At 38.6% G+C, this 18,887-nt stretch overlaps 1 protein-coding gene across 3 annotated transcripts in view; it reads right to left on the bottom strand.

The window, feature by feature from the left end:
* BLTP3B (bridge-like lipid transfer protein family member 3B) overlaps nucleotides 1-18,887 on the bottom strand; it is an 85,979-nt gene that overhangs the window by 54,739 nt on the left and 12,353 nt on the right. For 2 of the 3 annotated variants that reach the window (XM_074402361.1, XM_003929597.4), the window contains exon 2: nucleotides 1,639-1,801. In XM_074402361.1, coding sequence (XP_074258462.1) covers nucleotides 1,639-1,701 — 63 coding nt within the window. In that variant the 5' untranslated portion in view covers nucleotides 1,702-1,801. Of the gene's footprint in view, nucleotides 1-1,638; nucleotides 1,802-16,943; nucleotides 17,090-18,887 lie in introns of all 3 variants that reach the window. The other variant, XM_010340204.3, reaches the window with a different exon arrangement.

Here is an 18,887-nt window from a genome sequence, read left to right as displayed (position 1 = left end):
TCAACACAGGTGTTCTATTAATATAGTGACAGACACACCAAATTATATAAAATCACTTTTATTAAATTACAAAATAAACTGAGCAACTCACTCACTTTTGAAATCAGATGTACCCATTTTATATAAGAAATTATTACTAGCTGTATCTTCTCAGTCATCTTTTGAATAGAAATCATAAGTTCTTTTTTTTTTTTGAGACTGTCTCCTGTTGTTTCATTACTATACAATTCATTCATGTAAACAAAAACCACTTGTACCGCTACAGCCATTGAAATAAAAAAAAAATTTTACTAAAATAAAAGTGTCAACTCTTTGTAGATATTTAGGTTTACCAAGGATAGAACAAAAACTAAAAGTGACTATCAAAGGATATAGGAACTTTTTCTGTAATCGTTTCTTAGGAACCCAAATTTCAGTTCTATGAAACAAATCAGCATACAATATTTCGATTAAGCAGACGACTTAGAGAAAACCTCATCTTTAAGACCAAGAGGTGACACAAATTGACATATGATTAAAGATAAGCAAAGGTCAGCTGGGCATGGTGGCTCGTGCCTATAATCCCAGCACTTTGGGAGGCGGAGGCGGAGGCAGGTGGATCACCTGGGGTCAGGAGTTCAAGACCAGGCTGACCAACAGGGTGAAACCCCATCTCTACTAAAAATATGAAAATAAGCCAGTTGTGGTGGCATGTGCCTATAATCCCAGCTACTCAGGAGGCTGGGGCAGGAGAATGGCATGGATCTGGGAGTTCAAGTTCGCAACGAGCTAAGACGGCACTACTGTACTCCAGCCTGGGTGACAGAGCAAGACTCCATCTCAAAAAAAAAAAAAAAAAGATTAAGTAGAATAACAAGTTATAATAATAGGAATGATACTAATAGTAAACAGAACCCCTTAAAAATCTCAAAATGAAAAAGAAACTAATGAAGAAAAGAGATAAAATTCCAAATTTATTAATTCTCATGTCTTCATTTGAAAGAGTGTTTTACTCACTTTTTAAAAATTTTTTTGAGACAGGGTCTCACTCTGTCACCCAGGCTGGAGTGCAGTGGCATAATCATGACTCACTGCAGCCTCACCCTTCCAGACTCAATTGCTCGTCCTGATTCAGTTTCCCAAGCAGCTGGGACTACAGGAGCATGTGTTACCATGTTGGATTTTTTTTTTTTTTTTTTTTTTTTTTTTTTTTTTTTTTTAGTAGAGATGCAGTCTCACTATGTTACCCAGGCTAGTCTCAAACAATCTGCCCACGTTGGCCTTCCAAAGTGCTGGCATTACAAGTGTGAGCTACCATGTCCAGTGACTCACTACAAGTTTATGTTGTCCCAGCTGAAAATAAAACTTACGAAAAAACTATCTTTGAACATGTACCAAATGGATGTAATTATTTTATTAACAAACTAATATTTATGAAATCACATTTAAACAAAAATTAAGATCTATAAAGTAGTTAATATACGCCTTTAAATAAAAGGCACACGCATTTATGCAAAAGGTATCTTTCTAAATTATAGTAATAAAAATGTTTTTACAGAATTATCTAAAACTAAGTATTTTAAAAGATAGAGTTGAAATATAGAAAGAAAACATAAAAGGCCTTCCACAAATATCAAGCCACAGATAACAAAGTCTCACCCTAATGGATGCTTTATTACAAAAAACTTTGTTGATAGCAAGCCATGTTGGCAAATCCAACATATTCTGGAGCACTTCTTCATCCAACTCCAAATTCTTCAGTTCACCTTCTCCTTTAAGGGTACTTAGATTTATCTTGTCAGGAGATAAATTTTTGGTAAATCTGAAAGCGAATATACATGGACATTTATTTGTGTCAGTTACTGTACTCCAGAGTCATTTTTGCAAATATACAGAGCATTAAAAATGTAACAGCTATGGATGCAGCCTAATGTCTATCAACAGACAAATGGATAAAGAAAATGCAGTACATATACACAACGGAGTATTATTCAGCCATAAAAAAGAATGAGATCCTGTCATTTGCAACAACATGGATGGAACCGGAGGACATTACAGTTAAGTGAAACAAACCAGTCAGAGAAAGACAAACTTTACACGCTCTCGGTCATTTGTGGGAGTTAAAAATTAAAACAACTGAACTCATGGAGATCAAGAGCAGAAATGATGCTCACCAGAGGCTGGGAAGGGTAGCTAGCGGCGGTGAGCAGGGGTAGGAATGGGTAGTGGGTACAAAAATACAAATAGCTAGAATAAATAAGATATTAATATGGTTTGGCTCTGTGTCCCCACTCAAATCTCATCTCCAATTGTAATCCCTACATGTCAGGGGAAGAACCTGGTGGGAGGTGATTGGATCATGGGGGCAGTTTCTCCCACACCATTCTCATGATAGTTAGGGAGTGGGTTCTCAAGAGATGTGATGATTTAAAATCATTTGGCAGTTTCTCTCTGATTCTCTCCCTCCTTTTCTCTCTCTCTCTCTCTGTCCCTCCCTCCCTCTCAATTAAACCTTTCTTCGTAAATTACTCAGTCTAACTCAGTCTCGGATATGTCTTCATAGCAGTATGAAAACAAACTAATACAGATATAGTATTGGACAGCACAAGGTGACTACAGTCAAGAGTTATTTATTGTACATTTTAAAGTAGTTAAGAGTATAACTGGAAAGTTTGTAACACAAAGAAATGATCAAGCCAGCCAGGCATGGTGGCTCACGCCTATAATCCCAGCACTTTGGGAGGCCAAGGAGGGCGGATCACTTGAGGCCAGGAGTTCAAGATCAACACGGCAAAACTCCGTCTCTACTAAAAATACAAAAAATTAGCTTAGCGTGTTGCACATGCCTGTAGTCCCAGCTACTCGGGAGGCTAAGGTGGGAGGATTGCTTCAGTCCAGAAGGTGGAGGTTGCAGTGAGCTGAGATTGTGCCACTGCACTCCAGCCTAGGTGACACAGCAAGACCCTGTCTCAGAAAAAAAGAGAAAAAAAAAAAAGATTGGAAATAACTAACATAACAGTGAGCATCTTCCAGGGGTTTGGTGTGTTCCAAGCTCTTGACATACATGCATGACTACTTCCTTTAGTTCCCATGATAACCTATTAGAGTCAGTAATAATTTTACCTCATTTTGTGAATGAGTAAACATAAGGAGAAACTTGAACTTACTTGCCTAATATCACAACAATGATAATAAAAAATTACCCATCTACTTTAAAGTATGTTCATATACATTACTTTATTTATTTATTTTGATATAGTGTCTCGCTCTGTTGCCAGGCACCAGGCTGGAGTGCAGTGGCACAAGTTTGGCTCACTGCAACCTCCGCCTCCCAGGTTCAAGTAATGCTCCTGCCTCATCCTCCCAAGTAGCTGGGACTACAGGCGTATGCCACCACACTCAGCTAATTTTTGTATTTTTTAGTAGAGATGGGATTTCACCACATTGGCTAGGATGGTCTCGATCTCTTGACGTCGTGATCTGCCCACCTCAGCCTCCCAAAGTGCTGGGATTACAGGTGTGAGCCACCAAATTCTGGCCCAAACCAGAATTTCTTGAGCCAGATTCTATTTGGATTCATATCTTCTTACAGGATGTCAACTGAGAAATACAACGTTTATTTAACACATGTATTTGACCAATGATGCTAGGCTGTATTATACTTGCTTCTGATCATGCTTGATTCAATACCATGAAGCTTTCTCATAGGCTGCCATTCCTAACCATAGAAAACAAACAAACAAAAACCCTGCCACTTCCCTGAGGCAGAATATCAGAGCCAGAAGGAACATTAAGTATGTATTGAGAATTCATTATGCAGACACATAACACTGGCAAGCAGCACACTCAAGGTCCCTGCCCTTGTGGAGTTTTCAGTTTAGTTGGTGAGACAGATCAAATGGCACAACTAAGAGATAATACAGTAGGAGTTCTAATCCAGAGCTTCTCTGAAAACAGGGACTTTTGAGCTGGTATCTGAAAGATGAGAAAAAGTTAACTAGGCAAGGGAAAAAAAGGAGGTAGAGAAATAAAGTATTCCAAGCAGAGGAATAAAATATATAAAGATTCTAAGACTGGAGGGAAAATGATATAAAATGGAACTGAAAAAATATTAGAAACATTGTAACCTATAATACTTATAGGGAAGGAAGGATGGACAACAGACTAATCTGAGTAACTCAAATGGAACATTTGACTATATATCCTTAGTCTTGAGCATGGAGGAATATGGGGATGGAGGTGGTTAGTGGAGAAATCAGGCAACATCTTGATTGGGTATGTACAGGAACGTTCATTTCAAGGATACTTACAAGAAAGAAAAAGTAAAAACAACCTAAATGTCCCAAGAGGAATAACCCATCTAATTATAATACACTATTCTATTAATACATACATATCAAGTAATACATGTTGCCAATCATATAAAGAAATGCTTATATTATAATGTCTGATAAAAATTCAAGACACAAATTATGTGCTATAATTTCAAGTATATAAAAAGTGCATTACAAAATCCTGTGACTACTTATGGCTGGAGGAATTTTAGATTTTTTCATCTTTGTTTTTGAGATAAAGTTGTCCAGGATGGAGTGCAGTGATGTGATCATGACTCACTGCAGCCTTGACCTCCCAGACTCAAGTGATACTCCCACCTCAGCTTTTCAAGAAACTGGGACCATGGGCATGTACTATCATGACCAGCTAATCTGTTTATTTAATTAAATTATTTGAGACAGGGTCTTACCCTATTGCCCAGGCTAGAGTGCAGTGGTTTGATCTTGGTTCACTGCAACCTCCATTTCCCAAAAGGTTGGGACCATAGGCGTATGCCACCATGCCCAGCTAGTTATTTTTTAAAGACAGGGACTCACTATGTTGCCCAGGCTGATATCAAACTGCTGGGCTCAAGTAATCCTCCTGCCTCACCTCCCAAAGTGCTGGGATTACAGGTGTGAATCACCACAGCCAGCCTAGATTTACTTCTTATTTACACTTTTCTGTATAAGTATTCCATAAGGAGCATATATCACTTTTATAAAGACAAAAGTTCAAGAGAAACACAAAAAGACTGGCCTGGCAAGAGCAAAAGTGAAAAATGACGTAGATTAAAATACAGGTAATTTAGCCAGGAGCAGTGGCTCATGCCTGTAACCTCAGCAGTTTGAGAGGCCAAGGCGGGAGGATCTCCTGAGCCCAGGAGGTCAAGGCTGCAGTGAACCGTGATACTGCCACTGCACTCCAGCCTGGATGACAGAGTAAGACCCTGTCACACACACACAAAGAATCTCATCTCAACAAGGGGTAAAATACTACCTACTCCTTACTATTTAACCCATATCTCAGATTCCTCATCTGTAACATTAAGATAACAATAGTATCTGCCTCACAGAGTTGTTTTAAGGATTGAGTTAGAACATGTAAAATGCTAGTTATGATCCCCAATATGAGAAATAACTCAGCAAGTGCTAGCTATTATTAAGACTAAGATACAGGCTAGGCAAGTTGGCTCAGGCCTCTAATCCCAGCATTCTAGGAGGCCCAGGTGGGAAGATAACTTGAGGCCAAGAGTTTGACACTACTCTGGGCAATATAGTGACACCCTGTCTCAGAAAAAAAAAAAAGAAGAAAACAATTCCATTATATAGTATTTCATGGTATAACATGAAAAACTAGATATTACAGGGAATTTAACAATGCATGTTAAATTGTTTAATTAATAAACTTTAAAAGTAGGCACTCTTAAACTACAGGTAATAGATGGGCTTCAAGGAGTCCACAATATTTTATCAAATTTTCAAAGGGGGTTTTTGGACACAGAATAGGCTAAGAACCACTGCCTTAAGAAAAATGATTAATTTTAGCCACCCAGAAAATAAGTATTTTCAACACTGTAATTCAATATTTAATATTGTTATAATTCACTTATTTAGCTTGCTATTAATAAATACCTCTTGGAGCGGCTACCCAGTTAACAGTGATTCATTCTTCTCTGGGAAAAGATGTATACACAGGGGAAAGATGCACATCTAAGATATTTTTTAACTTACTTCCTTGGTTATAGTGATTGATCTAGAGGTTGACGTAGCATCTAGGCTGGTCAATCATATTTTTTTCTCCAGAAATTTGAAACAAATACACTACTTTAGGATCAAACTTATAAATTAATAATGGAGAGTGACTGAGAAACACATAGCCACAACATTTTAGAACAGAAAGGTACTGAAAAGATTCTTCTCCAACATTTTCCATTCTCCTCAACTAGGCCCAACTCGAATCCTTAACATGAACCAATAATTGAAATCACTAGCTAGTATCTCAAGACTGTGTGTTCCTACAAGGATGAAATTCTCGTTATCATATGAAGAGTTTTTATAAGAACCAGTATCTTTATGCAAGCAAACTGACAGCTTCTGTTTGATTTTATTTAAAACAATACTTTCAGATGAGAAAATACCTTAAAACCACATTTTAAAATCATACAAGAGAAGATGTTTTCAGAAAGACTTTCCGAAATCTGACAGACTGCCAAGTCCTTTGGCTAGGATCACTAAGTTATTATCTGTAACTAATTAAATCCTTTCACATCCCACAGACCTCATCATGCAACCATAAAGATCCTTTCAATCAAAACTAAGAAACAGATCAAAGCTTTTCTACAGAAACTCCCTATTTCCTCATTTTCTTCTTTAATCAACTACACTCCTGTCACTCCAGGTGTACCTCTTTTAATACAACAATTCATTATCTGAGGTACACAAATGTTAATTTGTGTACCTCAGATAATGAAGGTACACAAATGTTAATTAGTTTAGGAATTTTCAATTTTTTTTACATAACCTGAGGCAAGAAATATACTTTACATAACAATTTGGTAAGTACACAAACAAAAAAACCCAAAATTTCATGAAGCAATATTTTAACAGTCTGGTATGTTCTATTTTATTCTTTTAAAATAGTGATCAGGCCAATGTGGTGGCTCACGCCTGTAATCCCAGCACTTTAGGAGGCTGAGGTGGGTGGATCACCTGAGGTCAAGAGTTCAAGATTGGCCTGTTCAACATGGTGAAACTGCCTCTACTAAAAACAGCAAAAAGTAGCCAGGTGTGGCCAGCACTGTGTTATGCCTGTAATCTCAGCACTTTGGGAAGCTGAGGCGGGTGGATCACAAGGTCAGGAGATTGAGACCATCCTGGCCAACATGGTGAAACGCTGTCTCTACTAAAATACAAAAAATTAGCTGGGCATGGTGGCACACGACTGTAGTCACAGCTACTTGGAAGGCTGAGGCACAGGAATCGCTTGAACCCAGGAGGTGGAGGTTGCAGTGAGCGGAGATCGGGCCACTGCACTCCAGCCTGGTGACAGAGCAAAACTCTGTCTCAGAAAAAAAAAAAAATTAGCCGGGTACAGCGGTGGGTGCCTGTAATCCCAGCTACTCAGGAGGCTGAGGCAGGACAATCACTTGAGCCCGGGAAATTCTCTTCTGTTCCTATTTTGCACTCCAGCCTGAGTGACAGGGTAAGATAATGTTTCAAAAAAAAAAAAAAAAAAAAAAATTTTTAGGGACAAATTTGTCAAAAGGTGTGCAAGACCTAGAAATTGAAAACCACAAAATGAGTTGCAAGAAACTGAAGATCTAAATAAATGAAGAAATAAAACATATTTATGGATTAAACTTAATATTGTTAAGATGTCATCAATTCTCTTTAAAAGACATAGATTCAAGGCAACCCTAAGCAAAACCCCAGCAGGTTTTTTTTTTTGAGAGAAATGACATACATATAGATTCTAAAATTTTTACGAAAACACAGAAGACCTAGAATATCCAAAATAACTCTGAAAAAGATGAACAAAGTTGGAAACATTATACTGCCAATTTCAAGACTTACCTAAAAGCTATAGTAATTAAGACAGTCTGATAATGGTGGATGTAAATAAATAATAAATAAGACAAAATACAGAGTTCAGAAATAGAGCGAAATTTATGGTTAGCTAATTTCTAACAAAGGTGCAAAAACAAGTCAAGGAAAATAATTATTTTTTTTTTTTGAGACGGAGTCTCGCTCTGTCACCCATGCTGGAGTGCAGTGGCAGGATCTCGGCTCACTGCAACCTCTGTCTCCCAGGTTCAAGTGATTCTCCTACCTCAGGCTCCTGAGTAGTTGGGCCTACAGGCACATGCTACCATGCCCTGCTAATTTTTTTTTTTTTTTTTTTTTTTTGGTATTTTTAATAGAGATGGAGTTTCACTGTGTTAGTTGGCCAGGATGGTCTTGATCTCCTGACCTCATGATCTACCTTGGCCTCCAAAAGTGCTCGGATTACAGGTGCAAGCCACCTCACCTGGCTGAAAATAATATTTTTAACAAATGGTACCAGAACAATGTCACAGCCACATGCAGGGGGTGGAGAGAGGGCGTGTGACAAAAAAAAAAAAAAAAAACCTTGACCTTTACACCTCGCCCCATAAACAAAAATTAACTCTAAATGATCACAGACCTAAATCTAAGAACTAAGACTATAAAACTTATAAAGAAAATATAGAAGAAAATCTTGGTGTCTTTGAGTTTGGTAGCTTTATTTAATGCAACAAAAAAATGCACAAATCACAAGAGAAAAAAATAAATTAGTCCATCATAATTAAAACCTCTGCCCTTCAAAAGGCACTGTAACTACAGGGCAAACCACAGACTGAAAGAAAACATTTCCAAAGCATATATTTGAAAAAAAGACTTGTAACTACAGTATTTTTTTTTTTAATTCTTACAATTTGAAAATAAAACAATTCACTAGTAATAGGCAAAAGATTTAAAGGGATCCTGGAACCAAAGAAGACACAGATGGCAGAGAGGCACTTGAAAAGATGCCCAACATTAGTTATTAGAAAACTGCAAATTAAAAACCACAGTAAGATATCACTACTTATCCATTAAAATAGCTAAATTAAAAAGGCTAACTATACTGAGTATTAGTGAAGATATGGAGCAAATGGAACTCTACTATACTTATTTGTGAGAATGTAAGATGAACAAGTTGAAACCACTTTGGAAAGCTGTTTGGAATTTTTTTTAAAGTGATACATGTACCTCACATATACTCAACCATTCTACTACTAGGAGTTTACCTAAAAGAATTGAAAGCTTATCTCCTTCATATGAAAGTATAGCACATACAATTATGTAAGAGAGAGAGAGAAAAGCCTATATCCTTGTGAAGATTTATATATGAATGTTTGTAATAGCTTTATTTCTAATAGTTGAAAAATGGACACAACTCAGATATCTATCAATAGATAAATGCCATATCCCAATAGAATACTCAGCAATAAGAAGGTATGCATACAACAAAATAAACTAATTGCAAAACAATTAATGTTGAGTGAAAGAAGCCAGAAAAAAAACCATGCATACCATATTACCTCATTTACATAAAATTCTAGATAATGCAAACTAACTTAGAGTGATAGAAAGTAGATCAGAGGTTGCCCAGGAATGAGGCAGTAGAGAGAGGATTACAAAGAAGGCTGAGGAAACTTTTAAGAGTGGTGAATATTCATTTTCTTAATTATGGTAATGGTATTATGAGTACATACATATGAATATTGCATCAGGCCAGGCTCGGCGGCTCATGCCTGTAATCCCAGGACTTTGAAAGGCCAAGGGCGGATCACCTAAGGTCAGGAGTTCGAGATTGGCCTGACCAACATGGCGAAACCCCGTCTCTACTAAAAATACAAAAATTAGCTGGGCATGGTGGCACTCGTCTAATCTCAGCTACTCAGGAGACTGAGGCAGGCACTGCAACCTGGGAGGCTGAGGTTGCAGTGACCCAAGATTGAATCATTGCACTCCAGCCTGGGGAACAAAAGCAAAACTCCGTCTCAAAAAAAATTTTTTTCATCAAATCGTACACCTTAAATATATGTAGTTTACTACATATAAATCAGTTATATTTTAATAAAGTTGTTCAAATGGGATACATACATACAATATATACATGTATGTATGGGCAGATGTACATAACTTAAAAAATAATGAAGTTAGCCAGGCATGATGGTGCCTACTTGTAATCCAAGACACTCAGGAGGCTAAGGTGGGATCACTTAAGCCCAGGAGTTCCAGACCAGCCTGAGCAACATAGTGAGACTCCATGTCAAATAATAAATGAAAATAAATGAACTTGTTAACTATTAATAAAATACAAGGGAATACAAATATATAAGGTATTAGAATTATGGCCTTTTGAAAATCATCCCATTGCATCTGCCATCTAATGAAGATATTAGAAGCAATTTTAGGTTAAAAAAAAAAAGTAGAGCCATAGGCTGTCCTCATACTACAAAGAATTTCAAATAATTTAATCAACTTGCTCATTTTATAGCAGAGAATGTGAAGCCTGGAGAGGTTAAGTTAAATGCTGAAGGTCACACTAAGGAAGAGCCCAGACTATAATCAAACCTTACAATTGTAATTTAAGAGGTATTTCAGGATCAGTTACCATTCTATTATCATGCTGATAAATTTTCAATTCAACCATATTTACTGAGCATTGTAGCAATATATGGCAACGCTTACCCTCAAGGAGCTTTCAATGTACATTTTTAAGACTTAGCATATATTCCAGGCACAGACATTTATTTTTATTTTTATTTGTTTTTCATCAACTCTGCCTTTGTAACTCCTAAGAAAACTAATGGTGTGCCTGTGATCCAATAAAACTTTGTTTACAGAAACAGGCAGTGAGCCAAAGTAGGCCTTTGGAGCTGTAGTTTGCTCCCTGCTTTACACAAATCCCACATGCCCCACCCCTGCTGAAAACTCTTCAAGAGCTCTCTTCTCAACTACATTTTGAATAAACCCCAAACTCCCCAAGGCCCATAAGCCCTTGCATCATCTCCCTTAGGATCCCTTGCCTTCTTTTTGTCTGTTCCTAGAGAAAGCCAAGTTCCCTCTCACCTGAGAACAGTTGGGCATGCAGTTCCCTGTGCCTGGCATGCTTTTCACTCTCCCATCTTTCTCACCTCCTAGGTTTAACCTAACTCATCATCCCTTCAGAGCAGATTCTCTCCTCTCTCCTCCTGTCCCATGTTCTGTTCACTTCATCCACTTTGGTCTTCGTGGTCTACCAGAATTTGCAATTACTTGCCTTCTCTCATGTTTGCCACTCCCCAACTCTAAGATCAGCTCCAGAAGAGCAGGGACCTTGTTCTCAGTCCCTAGCAGAGTGTCTGACAGATTGAAGGTGTTGTATATTCAACAAATATTCACTAAGGACCTACTATGTGGCAGGCACCATTCTGAGTGCTTGGGATGTATCAGGGAACAAAGAAAGATCTTTGCCTTGTAGGGCTTACTATAGTCAGGGCAGACGGAGCCAAAAACAATAAATAATAAATTTTTTAAACATATGGTATTTTAGAAGGAACTGAGTGCTGTGGTATATAGGGAAACTCTCTAACCATGTTGTTCCTCTGCTCACACAACAATAATCATCAACACAGGAAAAGTCTGTAACCATGTGTGTGGAGTTTTCTCCCCAACACACCAAGCAGTGGACATCAATGCCCTCCAATTCAGTTCAGACACTGTCTACCTGGAGATGGTATCAGATCCCACATCCTACATGGTGAAGGCTCAGTCTCAAGACTGCCCCCCACAGCCCTGGTCCTCCCCAACCAAAATTGTTACAAGTCCGGGTCTCCAGAACTTCTGACTGACAGGCTCTTTGGGTTCGATTAATGTCAAGGCATAAATGTTCTTTTTAATAAAACCTACAATGTTAATGGAACAAGAATCAAAGTATGCTCCCAATGGCTTAAGCTGCCTTTTTTAAAAAACGCATTCTCAATTTACACAGAGTCTGTTTGGCTTGGTTATTTTTGTAGTTACTCGTGCAATTAAAAAACTCAATCTCATATAACCAGTTTTTCCAAATAAACATTTAAAGAATGAAAGACTCCAAACTGGCAGTCTGTGAGCTATGTTCTGCCCACAGATACTATTTGTCTGGCCCACACAGTGTTTTTAAAAATAGGAAAGCTGGGCATTGTGGCTTATGCCTGTACCCTCAGCACTCTGGAAGGCCAAGGCAGAAAGACTGCTTGAAGCCAGGAGTTTGAGATCAGCCTGGGAAACATAGCAAGACCCCATCCCTATAAAATTTTTTTTTTTTTTAATTAGCCAGGCATGGTAGTACATGCCTGTACACCTAGCTACTTGGGAGGCTGAGGCAGGAGGAACACTTGAGCCAAGAAGTTTGAGGCTGCATCACCTGTAATCCTAGCACTGAGGGAGGCTGAGGCAGGAGGACTGCTTGAAGTTTGAAATCAGGAGTTTGAAATCAGCCTGGACATCACAGAGATCCTGTCTCTACAAAATATTTAAAAAAAAATAAAAATTAGCTTGGCATGGTGGCACACGTGTAGTCCTAGCCACTTGGAAAGCAGAGGCAGGAGGACTGTTTGATCCCAGGAGTTCAAAGCTGCACTGATTTATGATCACACCACTACACTCCCACCTGGATGACAAAGAGAGACCCTGCCAAAAAAATAGAGTGAGTAGACCCTACATTAAAATCAGGGCACTGAGGTCAGGCGCAGTTACTCACACTTGTAATCCCAACACTTTGGGAGGTCAAGATGGGTGGATCACCTGAGGTCAGGAGTTCCAGATGACCCTGGCCAACATGGTGAAACCCCGTCTCTACTAAAAACACAAAAATTAGCCAGGCATGGTGGCACATGCCTAAATTCCAGCTACTTGGGGAGACTGAGGCAGGAGAATCGCTGCAACCTGGAGGCAGAGGCTGCAGTGGATATGGATCATGCCACTGCACTACAGCCTGGGCAACAGAGTGAGACTCCATCTCAAAAAAAAAAAAAAAGGGCCGGGCGCGGTGGCTCAAGCTTGTAATCCCAGCACTTTGGGAGGCCGAGGCAGGTGGATCACAAGGTCGAGAGATCGAGACCATCCTGGTCAACTTGGTGAAACCCCGTCTCTACTAAAAATACAAAAAATTAGCTGGGCATGGTGGCGTGTGCCTGTAATCCCAGCTACTCAGGAGGCTGAGGCAGGAGAATTGCCTGAACCCAGGAGGCGGAGGTTGCGGTGAGCCGAGATCGCGCCATTGCACTCCAGCCTGGGTAACAAGAGCGAAACTCCGTCTCAAAAAAAAAAAAAAAAAAAAAAAAAAAAAAAAAAAAAAAATCTGGACATCAGGCTGGGTATGGTGGCTAATGCCTAGAATCCCCACACTTTGGGAGGCCCAAGGCAGGAGGATTACTTGAGGTCAAGAATTCAAGACCAGTCTGGGAAACACAGGGAGACCCCCACCTCTAGGAAAAATAAAACACTAGCCAAGCACAGTCGTGCACCTGTGGTCTCAACTACTTGGAAGGGTAACGCAGGAAGATCACTTGCGCCTAGAAGGTCAAGGCTGCAGTGAGCTGTGATCATGCCATAGCAGTCCAGCACGGGTAACAGAATGAGACCAGGGAGGAGGGGAGGGGAAGGGGAAGGAGAAGTGGAGGGGAAGGGGAGGAGAAGGGAGAGGAGAAGGAAGAGAGGAATGGGAGGGAAATGGGAGGGAAAGGGGAGGGAATGGAATAGAATCTAGGCATCTAGATTTTATTGAAATACTCAAAGATCTGACACAACTAGACATATATCCTACATAGCAAAAACTGAGTGCCTACTATTTGCCAGTCACTCATTAGCCTCTTGGGAAACTTAAATAAGAAATAGTTACTGTTTTCAAGAACTTCACATTTTAATATTAGAAGCAAGCATATAAATAAATCACTGTAATTTGTTATGATTTTACTATATGCTGGGTACTATGTGATAGATAATAAAAATGATAACAGGATAAAATGGAGGCACAAGGAAAAGGGCAAAGATCAATTCTGTTAATAGTAAAGAAGATGTCTGAGTGCAGTGGCTCACACTTGTAATCCCCACACTTAGGGAGGCTGAGGTGTAAGGATCGCTTAAGCCCAGGAGTTCAAGAACAGCCTGGGCAAAGGAGTGAGACTCTGTATCTATTAAAATAAAGAAAATAGTAAAGAAGACTTTGGAAAGGCTTCATAAAAGCAGGCAGCACTCAAGCTATGTTTTTAAGAGTAAGTTTCTGCCAAGTGAGTAAGGCAGAGAGAAGGACATTTCAGGCAGAGGCAGCAGCATGTTCAAGATTATAGGGTCACATACAGTAGGCACAGATGTAAGATAAGGCATCTGGTAGTTTGGAAAGAAACAATATGCCTTGAGAAGCCAACTGAAGCCAGATCATGAAGCGCTCTTGTTTTCCATGCCAAGGAATATGGGTTTTATCCTAAACATCAGTGTTGTTCCCACAGTGTCCCTAGAAGACTGCTCATGGTTCAGTCAACCCAGGTTCGAGGAGGAAAAAAAAAAGAAAGAATATGTCGGAGGAACCACCCCCCACCCCAACAATTGCTGATTCAACCAGAGAGGCTCTACTTTTGTCTATTTTACGTAGTAAAATTCTATATTAAAATCTCTTTGGGTACAAAAATGCAAATGTTATACACAAAATTTATTAAAAAAAGAAAGCTTCAATAGGAGCCATTAAAAGATTTTTAGCAAAAAATTAAATGTTAAGATTAGTATTTTGGAAACATCTTTCTCTTAACAGTGCCAAGGATGGAATACAGAATATAAAACCCAAACGACATGAAAACACTTAGCATTTAGTTGCAACAACTAATGCAATAAATAATTAATGAAATCTGATGAGGAGAGATATTTAAATCTTACTGATAACTACTTTGTTCCAAGCAGCCTGCTCTATCCCAGGTTCAGGATAAAGGACCTAGCTATTTCAATAAATTATTTCAATAGTTATTTCAATAAAAAGTAATAATGACTGATTAAAACAGGAAGGTAAAGAAGAAAAAGTAATTAATCTTGGTAAATGACTTGAATAAACACATGGATAGGTATGGTTAAAACTTGGAATATAGTCATAACACTTCACCTTCAATAAGCTAAGCATAAATCAGGCCAGAAAAAATATATGTTTTAAGGAGGTATAATCTAGAAAAAACAAAGGGCTATAGTTGTGACTACACTTCACCAGCATGTCTCAGAGGATTTTCGAGAGGTATACACAAAATCAGAACCATCCTTGAAAGCCATTATAAACAACAAAAGACCTTAATTATTAATATACTAAAGTGAATCTCAAAGGTTGCTACCTGAGGTTAAAGCTTGATACCTTTCCCTTGGAATTCTGAAATCCAGGTTCCCAAATGAAAGCATGGAATCAATGCAGACAAGAACAGAAAACAGTATTTAGGTCACTAGACCTATACAATTGCTAGTTAGCATACAGCCAACAAGTTTATCAATTCTCCATTACTCTCAAGGTAAGTATGTAATAAGTTGCACAATTCTACTCATGGTGTCTAATTAACAATTTACGACAAGACTTTTGGAAGTTCAAAGCATTTATGTAGATAAATTTCCCAAGAATTAGAAGTATTCAGTGATATGAATTTCTATGTTTTTCACTGGTTTTATAACATAAGTGCTTTCCCTGATAATGAAATTTTTAAAAGAGCAGAAGAGGTAGAAGAGAATAGGGTAAACCTCTTATACTCTTCAAAGATGAATCCTGGCAGAGCGTGCTGGCGCATACCTGTAATCCCAGCACTTTGGGAGGCCTAGGTAGGAGAACTGCTTGAGCCCAGGAGTTTTGAGACCAGCCTGGCCAACACAATGAGACTTCACTTCTATAAAAATTTAAAAACTCAGCCAGAAATGAGGTCTGTGCCTGTAGTACTAGCTACTCTGGAAGCTGAGGCAGGAGGATCACTTGGGCCCAGGAGTTTGAGGTTACAGTGAGTTGTGACTGCACTCTAGCCTGGGCAACAGAGCAACACCTTATCCCTCAACCATCTCCCTGCCTCAAAATTAATAATAACAACAATAAATCCATTTGTAATGCTATTTGTGAGACTTATTTCAATCTCTTTGATAAAGATTATAACTAACATTAAATACACAAAATAGGCCGGGCGCGGTGGCTCAAGCCTGTAATCCCAGCACTTTGGGAGGCCGAGGCGGGTGGATCACGAGGTCAAGAGATCGAGACCATCCTGGTCAACATAGTGAAACCCCGTCTCTACTAAAAATACAAAAAATTAGCTGGGCATGGTGGCACGTGCCTGTAATCCCAGCTACTCAGGAGGCTGAGGCAGGAGAATTGCCTGAACCCAGGGGGCGGAGGTTGCGGTGAGCCGAGATCGCGCCATTGCACTCCAGCCTGGGTAACAGGAGCGAAACTCCGTCTCAAAAAAACAAACAAACAAAAAAATACACAAAATAAACTCTTAAATCCCTCAACGATGAATGAAAGAATTATTCAAAACATCCTCCTTATCAAAGGAGCCTATGTACCTCACTAATTATATTAAACTAAGAAGCCCTACCTGTTCATTTAAAAGTAGATCACAGGAGGCTGAGGCAGGAGAATTGCCTGAACCCAGGAGGCGGAGGTTGTGGTGAGCCGAGATCGCGCAATTGCACTCCAGCCTGGGTAACAAGAGCGAAACTCCGTCTCAAAAAAAAAAAAAAAGTAGATCAAATGCTAACTACTATTTACAAATAGCTTGCAGGAAGTTAAAAAACTCTCTTGCAACATGAGGAAGAGCTGGTTATAACTTTAAATATATTGCCAAATCTTACCTATTAGAAAAGACACTCTGATGACAGGGGAGACTCCGTCTCAAAAAAAAAAAAAAAAAAAAAAAGAGAAAACACTCTGAGAGAGGAATTTTATGAGCTTCTAGCTACATAGGAAAGAAAACGAAATAAGTAAGTATCTAACTAAAACAGTAAGAAAATATTCTCAAAGTATCTTTATTCGGGGCATATGAAGTACTTGGATTTATAGAATGAAAAAAAAAAAAAAAAAAAAAAAAGGATGGGGAATAAAAGTATTACCTGAGGGCAGGAAATTCAGAAAAAGGTCCCTATTCCTGGTGAAAGCAAGCAGTCAGTTGCCAGGGTTTCTTAGACTCCTCTGGTACTCATTTGGGTGATTATGCAATTCACAGCACACCAATCTCCACCACAGCCAGCAGGGAACGCTGCAGGGAATGGGTACACAGGGGACACAGAAGGGAGCAAGTTTAAGGGAAGGAAGAGGAAAGGAATGATGATAACAAAATTTAGCTGTGGTGCACTTTGGAAAAAAAATACAGTTGCATTTCACACTGGATTAACTAAAGGTAAACTGCCAAAATTCTAAGATGAATTAACTGTCTAGGATTTTCTTCATTCTATCACTGTTATTACTACTCCCCAATTACATTCAAATTATCTTTTTAATTTTATATTAAAATGTTAATTAACAAAAACAAGATACTATGTTGTAGAAGTTATACAAAGGCTGAACTGTATAATTTACATTAAATGAAATCAATTAAGACAAGCAATCTATAAAGCAAGCAATCTACACATAACAGATTATCAAATTGGTTTAAGTGCCAAAAGCCCCACTTTTAACTGTAATCCTCATTTCACCGAGAATACTGAGGCATAAAGCTACCCATAAAAAAAAAAATCCAAAAACCAAAGAGATATCCAGCAATAGGCCATATCTATATACTCAAAAATAAATGGAAAAACTGTAGTATTAGTAGGGGGGAAAAAGTTTTTAATCTAAATTTTCTTGATATGAGTCAACTAGTTAAACCTGCCAAAAATGTATTCAGGGCAACCAGTTTATGTTCTATGTATTCTATGGGGGACAAAGTAGTACAAATTTGTTTCTCTGGTCAGTTAAAACTGTTTTTGAACAACTACTATGTACTGCAGTCCTGTGGCAGATGCTAAAGTAACAATGGTGAACAAGAGAAGTACAGTCCCTGGCTTCTAAAACATACCAGGGCGATTCTGCCCTTAAAGTGATGACTATCTGCACAACAAAAAATGAAGCATTTGTTTTAATAAAATAAACAGGATATGCTTTAAGACCTAAAGGACTTTTAAAATGGAGAAGACCAATGATTGTCCTCGTTAAAGCTATCCATGGAAAAATGTAGTACTAAAATAAAGCTGAGAGAAGATGGCCTATTATGAAGAGATGCAGAAAATTAGGCTGCAGGAATAAGACAACAAAAGATGGGTGAGAAACAAAGGAGAAAACTGTAATACTGAAAAGTTAAATTGCAATCAAATTTGGAGGACCTAAAAAATTACCCTTAACTTCTCTGGATATTTGCCATAAATATTTCCTTTGTATACATGCCCTAGTCCAGGAAAACAGATTTAATAACTATTTTATTACTCTCAAGCTGTCATTTATGTCCTTTATTTTTTTCTTGAGATGGACTCCCACTCTGTTGCTCAGGTTGGAGTACAGTGTGGCACAATCTTGGCTCATTGAAGCCTCTACATCCTGAGTTCAAGTGATTCTCCTGCTTCAGCCTCCTGAGTAGCTGGGATTACAGGTGTGCACCACCACACCCAGATACGTTTTTTGTATTTTTAGTAGAGACAGGGTTTTACCATGTTGGCCAGGCTGGTCTTGAACTCCTGACCTCAGGTGATCCAATCATCTCAGCCTCCTAAAGCAATGGAATTACATGTGTGAGCCACTGAACCTGGCCTTTTAAATTATTTCTTCACAAGCTTCTCAGACATTCAGACCACCTCTGTCTCACTGTCTCTCTTTCTGTTAAGGTTGCATAGCATTTTGCTTGTGACTCTCTCATAAGATTCACATATCCTGAATTCTATTTATTCATCCATCTACCAGACTGTTTCCAGAAGACATTCTTACATCTTTATTTTATTTGTATATTTTACAGACCCTTCCTTAAGTACTGGTAGGAATGAACAATCTACTAATGGAGATAATCAAAATCATACTCAATACCTGTA

This window comes from Saimiri boliviensis, chromosome 7 (assembly GCF_048565385.1).
Source record: "Saimiri boliviensis isolate mSaiBol1 chromosome 7, mSaiBol1.pri, whole genome shotgun sequence".
NCBI classification, from domain to species: domain Eukaryota; kingdom Metazoa; phylum Chordata; class Mammalia; order Primates; family Cebidae; genus Saimiri; species Saimiri boliviensis.
Note: the sequence above shows the minus strand (reverse complement) of the source record. Positions and strands in the feature narration are given on the sequence as shown.